The sequence below is a fragment of the Cicer arietinum genome, chromosome 7 (genome assembly GCF_000331145.2).
Source record: "Cicer arietinum cultivar CDC Frontier isolate Library 1 chromosome 7, Cicar.CDCFrontier_v2.0, whole genome shotgun sequence".
Classification (NCBI taxonomy): Eukaryota; Viridiplantae; Streptophyta; class Magnoliopsida; order Fabales; family Fabaceae; genus Cicer; species Cicer arietinum.
The window spans coordinates 50,938,433-50,950,688 of record NC_021166.2 but is presented as its reverse complement, the minus strand read 5'-3'; the positions used below and the strand labels follow the sequence as shown (position 1 = coordinate 50,950,688).

Here is a 12,256-nt window from a genome sequence, read left to right as displayed (position 1 = left end):
TATATATATATATATATATATATATATATATATATGTATATATATCAAAAATTTGTTAATTTATATCCCCTCATTTTTAGTTGGGGTAAACTAGTAATATAGGATTGCAACATAAAGGGTAGATTAACAATCTAAACCGTTAAACAAAATAAAACTTACAAAATTACCTTCAATTTTACTTATTTAAAATAAAAGTTTTTTTTGTCAAAATAAAAAAGTATAGGTTATCTATTTACACCTTAATAACAAGAGGAGGTACAAAAGCTGAATATTTTTGAGACGAAGCTCCATCAAAAGATTTATGTAAAACATTTCCATCGCTACCAAACAACGTTCTGAAAGACAAAAATAATAGTCATTCATGCCTTAAGAATCATTATTTCAGGGATTATTGCGTGACATGTTATAAAGAGAAGGATTTTGGTCGGAAGTAAATTTTAAAAAAACTGCAAAACAATTGCTCAATTTTATTACATGAAGTAATTGAAAAACAGAGTAGATCCTTATAGATTCATAAAATGCATCAAATATGAATTTATTCATTAAGTACAAACAATCTAATCTCACAAGAGAATCAATCACTCAACCAACTTCACTGGACTAATTAAGGGCTTATTTAAGAAAAAAGCTTCTAAATTCCCCGCCACAAGCTCACTCAAACTTAATGTAGCTTCAACAGTAAAAGCAGCTGAATGTGGAGATAAAACCACATTATCCATTGTAAAGAACTCTTCATTAACATGAGGCTCATTCTCAAAAACATCCAAACCAGCACCTCCAATTTCTCCTTCTATTAAACACTTGACCAATTGTTTCTCATCAATATGACCACCTCTTCCAACATTCACAATAAACCCTTGTTTTCCTAATGCTAAAAGAACATCTCTGTTTATTATGTGTTGTGTTTGGTTATTTAGTGCACAACATACGACAAGTGCTTCGCTTGAAGTTGCAAGATCAACAACATTGGAATAGAAAGGGTACGCAATAGTTGTTTTTTTATGCCTAGAGTGGTACGAGATGATGCAATCGAATGATTCCAATCGCTTTGCTACTTCCATGCCAATGTTTCCCAATCCAACAATTCCAACTCGTTTTCCTGACAACTGAAACATTGAAATATAAAAAACATTCTATTTTAGATTTAATTGCAGTTTTTGTCATCTTACTTTACTTTACTCAATTTACGAAAATAATTCTATATCACGATATAATGTGCTATATCATTTAAAATATATAAAATCACTCTTTACAATTAGTTAAAAAATATGACAGATGGACTAAAACTGTTGGATTTTAAAATAAGTGACGATAAATTGATCAAAATAAAGGAACAAAACTACAATTAAGTCTAAGTACTTTTAGTTAAGAAATCATATTTTTGAAGTGTTGAATACACTACTTTTCAAATAATATTTCTTCATTTGGTGTCTTAACGAGCGTCCTTAGGGCTCTTGTTGAAGTACTTGATACCATTACCCGCAATTTATTTAAAGTTTTAATAATAGCATGTTATCAAAAAAAGTCAAATAGAAAATATGACGTAAATTCTTGTAAAAAAAGTAGAGACTAAAATTAAAAACAAAAAATTTAAAAGGATCAAAGTTTAAAGAATTTTTTAGAGATTAAAAATAAAAGTTGATATATTTAGAGAGACTAAAAACATATTTCACTCTCAATTGACTATTTTTAAACTTTCAACACTAATGAAAATACAATTAGAAATATTTTTCCTGTATGTATGTGACCAAACCATTCTTAAAAAATTTCTCATATACCTTTGTGTAATTGGTTTTTTTACAAACAAAATGATTTAATCATATTTAGGGCAGCTACCCTAATCACCATAACGTGAATCCGTCAATGGCTGTCAATCGAGTAAAAACTTTTGAATGGCTTATCATAGTTTACTCTCCAATTTATTTGTAACAAATTATTATTGGAAATTAGAATTGTTGATAGTCACTTAAAGGGATGCATATTATTTTGTTATCGACATACAACACAAGAAATTTCTATTTATTTCGCTTACCATATAATAACTCTTTATGAATAGAGTTATTATATTTTAATTATAACATGTTTTTATTGTGTATGAACTGTATCATTATTAGTATAAAATATGGAATTTCTCCATAGAAATATATTCTCAATCTAGATTGAGTTTTTAAATATTACTGTGATTTTAATTTAATAGTTTCCATTATTCATAGATTTGAGTGACTATGTTTATTAGTTGTATTTTATTTAACTTATTTAATTTTACAATTTGATAATAATATTAAGCACGTCGAGTACTTCAAAATTTGAGTTTCTTCGACATTTCAGAAGAAAAAAAAATTATTTGTTTTGAGTTCTGAATGCTAAAATTTATTTAAATATAAAAGGCAATAGAGATACTATAATAGAAGAAAATAAAATATTTAATCGACAAAAGGCAAAAACTAATCTACACGAAGATCTTAAAAATGAATATGACAATAAAGGATGATCCACTAGTCCTTTGGAACAATTTGAAAGAAAGATATGAGCATAAAGAAAACTATTATTCTCTTAAAAGCTCGTTATGATAGAAAGTAATTATGTTTACAAGATATTAAAACAGTAACTGCATATAATTATGTGGTCTTCAACATCACTTCTCAATTGAAGTTGAGTAGAGAAAAGGTCAGTAATGAAGATATGTTAAAAAATAACAAGAAAAGACATTTAAGAAATATTATGACTTAATTGCTTATGATCGAGCAAAATTATGAACTTTTAATGAAAAACAATGAGATTTTTTTCATGGACATTGCTCTGTTCTGAGAAGTGAATGTATAACACACAATCACTATAGACAAACTCGTGGTCAGGTTATTCTACGGTGGAAATTTTAAAAACTCATATTTTCACTAGAAGTGGATATTTTTTCTAAAAGAATGAAAAAAGAAAAGGTGAACAAAGTAGCAAAACTAATGAAAATGTTTGTTATCGTGTAGAGGCAAAAATCATTGGTCTTGTATTTGTCATAAAGCATCTTATTGACTTTTATCAACAATCAATCAAAGACAAAGAGCAATGTGATTTCGATTATAGTGATATGAATCATATTCATTTTAGCGTAGGTGATTTCTTTGATAATCTAAAGAAAAAATTTGGAGATGGAAACGTCATAATAATAAATTACTCTTACTTTCATAATAATAATAATAAAATTTATGTCTATAATTTATTTCTTGACACTTCAATCTCTAATAAGGTGATCTATTTTTCCTTTCGGATAAACAACCAAATCAACATTTAATAAAAAATGAGTTTTTAAAATTTCCACTGCGATTATGATCACGATCACAACTACAAGTTTGTCCATAGTTATCGTGTCTTGCTACATTCACTTATGGGAATGAAGCGGTACTACTAACGAATCTCATAACTTTTCATTAAAATTTTATTATTTTGTTTGGCCACAAGAAGACGAGAAATCAATATTATTTGCTGCACAAGCACATCACATACGTGTAAAGTAGAGAATTTTTTTTAACATATTGTCATTAGTTACCTTTCTCCGAACAACTTCAGTTGAGAAGCTATTCTCAATACCACGAAATTATATACAATTAAAATTTTAAAATCTTAAAAAATGTAAATACGTTCAGTCATAACAACCTATTGGGAGAATAAGGGTTTTTTTTTTTCTTATATCTTTATTTTAAATTATTCAAAAGGACAAGTGGATGTTTTAAAGTAAAATATTCATTTTTAAGATGGTGATGAAGGAATGACTTGTTGCCTTTTGTTGATTATTTGTTTTATTGCATTCTTTGATAGTATCTCCCTATACCCTCTACATCTAAATAAATTTCAGTATAAAGACTCTGACACAAGTAATTCTTTCCTGAAATGGCAAAAGACTTTAACTCAAATTTTAAAAATTTCAACATTCTTAATACTCTCATCAAACATAAAATTAAACAAGTTAGATAAAATATAACTATTTAACATAGTCTCTTAAAGGTAATAAATTTTCTTAAAGTTGTAAATAATTGAATCAATTAAATTAAAATTACAACAATATTTTAAAAGGCAAACTATCAAGAATATAGTAGTATAGAGAAATTTCATATTGTACATCAATAATGATATAGTCAATTGTAATTAGTACTTGATCAAAAAAATTGTTCATAAAGGAGTTATTATACCATAACCAAAATAAAAATAAAAAAAAACAGAGAAAATTCTTGTGGTGTGTGTCCATAGCCAAGTAATTCTGATTGACTATCAATAATTCTGATTTCCATTAATAATATTTAAAACTCGATTGGAGAATAAAGAATCCATTCAAAATAGGATTTAAAGAGATTTTGCCTCTCTCTCTATCTCTTCTCCACTCAAAAATTGAACCAAACACTAAAACTTAAAAATATTTTTTTTCCTACCCTCTCTTCCATCTACCACAACCAAAATATAAAAATATATCCATCAAACTTATACATACTAAGAACAAAGGGATTAGGTATTGCAAATTTCAACCTGCATCCAGCATATTAGATTCTCTCATAGCTTTTTATTATTTGAGCTAAGCCTATTGCACTTGCAATTTTTATTTTTAGAAAAATGCTAACAAATTCAAGACAATTGTTAAAAAACTAAATATAGAAATACTTCATTAGAAATATTTTAAACTATTTGAAAATTTAAAATTTATTACTTTCGACCATTTGATAATAGCGATCAAAATAGACCAAGCAAAATTAAGCTTTGCAAAATCTAAGTTTTGACATGTAAAAAAAATATTAAAGTACCTGGCATGTCATATACTTTTATTTACCTCTATGGCACGATATGACATATGTCCTATCTACCCCTATTTGTTAACAAGATCTTTATTTCTATGGATACACAAAATGATATAGTGCAATAAAATGAATAAGAAATAGATATCTTAAATAAAATAAAATGATTAAATAATTTTTAATTTTTATAAAAAATTTTAAAATTTTATTTTAAGACCTATAAAAAGATTATTCTCATCCTCCCTTTTATTCAAAGCATCATGCAAACTTTTTAATAATCTTTTACATGTATTCGAACTCGCGATCTTACAATTATGTGTAAATTTTTTTTTATTAATTATTTATTAAAAAATTATAAATTCATATAAGAGAGTTATGATATTATGAGTGCAAATTTCATTTATAAAGTTAAAAGATGCACATAAATTAAATTAAATGCAGAAATTAAAAACTAAACTAAAACTTTTTGAAGACTAAAGATAATAAATTTTTTTGAAAAATTAAAAGTAAAATTTAATAAAATTTTTGAAAGATTAAACATAAAATTTTATAAGGATTAAAAGTTTATAAAATAAAATATATGAAAATAAAAATAGTTAAAATGCAATATGAACCTTGTAGCCAAGGGGGAAATCCCAAGCGTCAGAACGGTCCTGCGTCCTTACATATCGATCTGCCGCCGTTACTTTCCTCATTACGGTAATCAGCAACGCCACCGCAGCATCAGCCACGTCTTCCGACAAAACCCCTCCGGCACCGGCGACCTGAATTCCGCGACGACGACACTCGTGAAGATCGATGTGTTCAGTTCCGACACTGGAGGTGACGACGAGGCGGAGCGACGGGAAAAGTCCGAGAACATCGGCGGTAATGGAGTAAGCGGCGCTGCAGAAAATGGCGGGAATTGTTGAAGGGTGGTGGCGGTGGGAAATCAGAAATTGGTGCAGTGGAAGACCTGAGGTTTTGAGGTCAAGGAAATTGAATTTGTGAGAGTAGAGTGGTTGGAGGGTTGAGAAGCACGTTGGTGGACCAAGAACAAGCACTTTTGGAAGCTTTTCTTCGCCCATTTAATACACTTTAAGCTCTTTTTATGGTGGAAATAAATTTGGACCCTCAAAGCCCAAAAGTGTGGCTAGCAGTAGCACTACCATATTATCGAATAAATCTGTGCTATATATAAAAACGACTCCTCCTCCATTTTTAAATTTTACACATGTCACCTTCTAATTTATTTTGCAACACAACAATTTAATAATAAATGCAGTCGTATAACTTAATTTATTAATCTATTTATTTCTATATCAAATAAAAAAAATGTTTCTTACATTTAAAAAATTGTACACTTGTTGATCATTGCACACAACAATTCAGTATTGAATACAGTCATATAAATTAATTGATTAAAGATATATTCAATATCAATTTTTTTGAGAAAACAAATCAAATCAATTATATTGATTGATTGCCACAAATATATTACTTCAATATTAATCGATCCTCACCAATAAAAAAAAAACTAATATAGACGTCCTGTTATAAAAATAATAATTATTGTTCTTCTATTATACCATATTAACAAAAATAGTCTCTTAACTTTAAAATTAAATTTTTTGATCTCTTAATTATCATATTTACTGCAGTTTTGATTATAATGTATATATTTACTGCAGTTTTAGCCTAAAAATGGTTGTTTTTTACTGTGACATTGACATTTTTTTCTTCAAATTTACTATTAGGACAATAAATCACCGGTTTAGAGCTAATACAATATAGGTTATGATCAAAGCTATAAATATCATAATCGATGAAACAGAAAAATTTATTTTAAAATTGTAAAATTATTTTTGTGAAAATGTGATAAAATAAAGAGACTAAAAATTGAATTAAACTTTTTGTGAGTAAACGAAGGTTAAATTACATTCGTGGTCCTTTAATTTAATTTCAGATAACTTTTAGTCCTTTAACTTTTTTTTTCTTCCTATTTCAGTATTTTATCTTTTGAAATAATTTCAATTTTACCCTTTAAGTGGGTTTCTGTTAAGGCAACATTAACAAATTTCCTCATCCGTTTTCTTCTCGTTCACATTTCCAAATACTTTGTTTGGTATTCTCTTCTCCCACTGATCCTCTTCTCGTTTTCTTCTTCCATCCATGAAAAATCATATTCACGGTTCCCAAAACTCAAAATCCATGGGCGCCTCATGTTCAAATGGGTCAAATACACAGTCCTATAACTATGGTTCTTTCGTTTCTAATGGAATTCATGAGCTTCCAAATTGTGCTTGTGGTTTGAAACCCGTGATGCGCACAGTGAAAAAAGGGGGTTCGAACAGAGGAAGAAGGTTTTGGAGTTGTAGGAATTTTGTGGTAAGTAACAATACCTTTATGGTTTTCGATATTTTAGTTGAGGTTGTTAGATTGGATTTTGGGATTTTGTTTTTCATACTGGTTTTCTCATATTAGGGTTTTAGATTTATGGTTTTTTGGTTCAAATTAGAAATTTGTTATTCGATTCTTGTTGATTTGTTATTGATGTTGTCTTTGTTCATCAATTGTAGAGTTATGATATTGAATGTAGATGCAATTACTTTGTTTGGGATTCAGAATATATTCCTCAAACACAATAGAGAACTCCACAACAGATACATACACAATGATTAGAGTGCCCCCAAAAGGAGTTGGAGATTATGACTCTTAGGAATGTCATTTTGAAGATGCATGGAGATCACAAGTCAATCATTATTAAGATAAAGTTGCTGCTATTTTTATGCGTTTTATTTGATGTAGCATGTGTTGTTTTATTGTTGATCTTAGCTCTAAAATGAGCTTATTGTAGTAGATGTAATTTTCTTAAGGTTGATGTAGTAGATTTGTTGTAAGTATGTAGTTATGATAGAGTTTGTTGTATGGAATTTGGAACTATTAATGTAATTTTCTTTTGCATCAATTGTGGCTCCAATGTTCTTGGTCGTTATTTCTTTAATTATTACTCTCAATATAATGTTTGATTTGTCTGCAGCTGTATTATTAAACATTAAATTTAAATTGATGAAAATCAGAAAGTCAACATGGTGCTATGAATCTCAGAAAATCAGAATTGAGATGCATAATTCATTATCCATAATTCTGCTTCATTCATAATTCATTTCCTGTATAATTCATTCATTCATAATTCTGCTTCAGGTGGTACAAAATGGCATACAATGATCATAAACTATTTCATGCATAATTCATTTATTCATAATCCATAAATCTGTTTCAGGTGGTACATTAAGGCTCTAGCATCATCATCTTCAATGGCAGTGCCAACTTTTTCTGCATTCTTGTTACAAATTCAACAAGCTCTGCATTCCTGTTACAGATTCAACAAGCTCTACATTTATGCATTCTTGTTACAAATTCAACAAGCTCTGAATTTGAAACTATTAATGTAATTTTTTTCTGCATTCTTGTTACAAATTCATAAAGAAAATCAGAAAATCACCATCTCCTGTTTCAGGTGGTACAAAATGGCATACAATGTTCATAAACCATTTCCTGCATAATTCATTCATTCATAATCCATAATTTTGTTTCAGGTGGTACAAAATGACATAAAGTGATCATAAAATGATAAAAAGTGCTTGACTAACAAAAAGTGATCATAAACTGATCATACACCAACAAAAATTGTTCATAAATTGATCATACACCAACCAAAATTGTTCATAAACAGATCATAAACTAAAATAAACTAACAAAAAGTGATGATAAATTGATCATAAACTAGCAAAAAGTGACATATCCTAATATTACAATTTCCATATTTTGAACTTTGGTCTAAAAGTGCTTGAATGAGCTTGAGCTTGAGCTTGTGCAGGCTGGGATTCGGCTTGTGCAGGTTGGGACTGAGCTTGTGCAGGCTGGGACAGGGCTTGTGCAGGCTGGGACTGGGCTTATGCAGGCTAGGACTGGGCTTGTGCAGGTTGGGACTGATGTTGTGCAGGCTGGGGACTGACCTTGTGCAAATTGTAGTTTCTTGGGTCTTCCTCTGCGTTTGACAGATTGTGTGGGTTGGTTTTTCTTGGGTCTTCCTCTGGTTTTGATAGGTTGTGATTGGGCTTGGGTCTGGGCAGCTTGACTTTGGGCTTGAACAGGTTCAGTTTGGGCTTGGACAACTTCAGTTTGGGCTTGACCAACTTCAGTTTGAGTCTGCCTTTCTTGGGTTTGGCTTAGACATGATGCCTTGTTATGACCAGGTTGTTTACAGTTGGTGCACTTACTTGACATCCCTTTCCTACTAATCATTGTCGAGTCCTTATTTTTTTCATCGCCATCTTTGTTCCTTGACCTTTTGGACCTTCTTCGAAGCCTTCTTGATGGTGGTGGTAAGACATCAGGATATGGAGTTTGAGCCCATATATTTATTCATTTGTTGGGCAAATAACAGGTCGGTAACATGTCGCATATGTCTCTCGCCTATAATATGTTGGAATCAAGTCTTCTGGATCTTTTTTTAGGAAGTTGCAGCAACAAACTGCATGGCAGCAGGGAATTCCAGTGAGCATCCACTTCCTACATGAACATTCTCTATTTTCCAGTGATACCACAAACTTGTCTCCTGTGTGGTTGATGTTACTAACTCCAAATATATTTTCACCATCATACATTGTTCAATAAGAATAACAAGAATTAACACATGATTTCATAACAGAATTAACACATGATATCAGAACAGAACAAAATCAGGCAGAATCATACCATAATCAGATTTCAGAACAGAACAAAATAGAATCAGATTTTAGAACAGAACATAATCAGGCAAAATCATAACATATTTGAGGCAGCTTAGCATAAAAAACAGATTTCAGAACAGAATCATAGCATAATAAACATGTTTCAAAACCGATTTCAGGCAGCTTAGCATAAAAAACAGATTTCAGAACCATAGAATTAAAAAACAAAACAAAACCAAAGTATAAAAAACAATATTACCTACACATCCACATTCTTGATAATTTTTGTTCCTTTGCTAACTTTTTCTTGATTTGAGGCAGAACAGAACAAGTGTACCTTTGTAATGTAGTTCTATTTTTTGCCCACCTTTTCATTAAGCACAATTTGATGTCTTCAAGCATTGTCACTATGGGTTTCCCTCTAGGTCCAATTATGACACTATTGAATGTCTCTGACATATTGTTGACAAGCACATCACATTTAGAATTGAAATTGAATCTTAACTTTGACCAAAACCTTGGTGGAGTCTTCACCAAATATTTGTAGGCCTCTTCGTTAACCTTCCTCAACTCTTTCATTTCTCTTTCCCATTGTTGAGGATATGTTGACTTGGCTGCCTTCCACATCAATTCCTTAATTTCTTCTCTAGATACATTTTTCTGAAGTTGTTGTAGAGGTATCTTACACAAAACCTTTATTCAAGCCCATGAAGCAACTCATCCATTGCAGGCAACAATCCCTAACATAAACAAGAGAAATTAACACATATAAATAAATTAACATAAATAAACATATTAACATAAATGATTAATGATTAATTGAACTTAAATGAATACCTTTTGTTGATCGGATATAAAAGTGTAGAATTTGCATGCTTGTTGTCCACCCAAGTCATTAATTAATAATTTAAGGAACCAAGTCCATGAATCTCTTGTCTCACCTTCAACTACATCCACAACAATTGGAAGCATTTGGTCATTTGGGTCTCTACCCACAGTAGCAAGAATCGTACCCCCATAATACCCTTTAAGGAAACAACCATCAAGACCAATTATTGGTCTACAAATCAGGAAACTCTCTTTACATCCATTAAGACACATATATAGGCGTTGAAAACTTGGTAAAAGGGGTTTGTCCACATAATCAGTTACCTCCAAATTTGTAGCTTGGACTTCTAACTTAACAGTACTATTTGAATTTGATCTTAATAACTTATGACAGTAATCATACAATCTTAGATATTGCTCTCTGAATGATCCATCAACCATATCAATTGCAACCTTATGTGCCCTGAATGCCTTCATCTTACTTACTCCAGCATTCCACTTTTGATGAACCTTGTTAGAAATATCTGTAATTTTTATGTTGGAGTTCTCTTTAACTGTTGAGTACAATCTTTTCCCGAGCCAACTTGTCTTGATAATGCTTGTTCCTTTGCTAACTTTTTCTTGATTTGAGGCAGAACAGAACAAGTGTACCTTTCTAATGTAGTTCTATTTTTTGTCCACCTTTCCATTAAGTACAATTTGATGTCTTCAAGCATTGTCACTATGGGTTTCCCTCTAGGTCCAATTATGACACTATTGAATGTCTCTGAAATATTGTTGACAAGCACATCACATTTAGAATTTAAAACTGAATCTTGACTTTGACCAAAACCTTGGTGGAATCTTCACCAAATATTTGTAGGCCTCTTCGTTAACCTTCTTCAACTCTTTCATTTCTCTTTCCCATTGTTGAGGATATGTTGACTTGGCTGCCTTCCACATCAATTCCTTAAGTTTCTTCCCTGGGTACATTTTTCTGAAGTTGTTATAGAGGTGTCTTACACAAAACCTTTGTTCAACCCCAGGAAGCAACTCATCCATTGCAGGCAACAATCCCTAACATAAACAAGAGAAATTAACACATATAAATAAATTAACATAAATAAACATATTAACATAAATGAATAATGATTAATTGAACTCAAATGAATACCTTTTACTGATCGGATATAAAAGTGTAGAATTTGCATGCTTGATGTCCACCCAAGTCATTAATTAATAATTTAAGGAACCAAGTCCATGAATCTCTTGTCTCACCTTCAACTACAGCCACAACAATTGGAAGCATTTGGTCATTTGGGTCTCTACCCACAGTAGCAAGAATCGTACCCCCATAATACCCTTTAAGGAAACAACCATCAAGACCAATTATTGGTCTACAAATCAGGAAACTCTCTTTACATCCATTAAGACACATATATAGGCGTTGAAAACTTGGTAAAAGGGGTTTGTCCACATAATCAGTTACCTCCAAATTTGTAGCTTGGACTTCTAACTTAACAGTACTTCGTGACAATAATCATACAATCTTAGATATTGCTCTCTGAATGATCCATCAACCATATCAATTGCAACCTTATGTGCCCTGAATGCCTTCATCTTACTTACTCCAGCATTCCACTTTTGATGAACCTTGTTAGAAATATCTGTAATTTTTATGTTGGAGTTCTCTTTAACTGTTGAGTACAATCTTTTCCCGAGCCAACTTGATCTCATAAATTTGACCTTATACTCTATTACATGAATGTGTGTAAACTAGTTTCCTAAGTTGCCATGTATCTTCATCAGGTAACTTTGCACAATAGGCAAACCACTCACAACCTTCCTTGCATTTAACTCTCACTTTTAGTTTGTCATTATTTATAAACTTCAAATCCCTCCCTTTATGAATGGCATATGTTGTCATAGCCTCCTTAAATTCTTCTTTACCAGTGAAAA

At 30.8% G+C, this 12,256-nt stretch overlaps 1 protein-coding gene across 1 annotated transcript; it reads right to left on the bottom strand.

The window, feature by feature from the left end:
- Positions 1-435: 435 nt before the first annotated feature.
- On the bottom strand, positions 436-5,934 carry LOC101492269 (glyoxylate/hydroxypyruvate reductase HPR3-like). Its single transcript, XM_004510844.4, has 2 exons — positions 5,390-5,934; positions 436-1,106 (listed from the first exon to the last, which is right to left on the bottom strand). Exons 1-2 carry the CDS (start codon positions 5,840-5,842, stop codon positions 579-581), a joined length of 981 nt encoding a protein of 326 aa, XP_004510901.1. The 5' UTR covers positions 5,843-5,934; the 3' UTR covers positions 436-578.
- Positions 5,935-12,256: the final 6,322 nt, after the last annotated feature.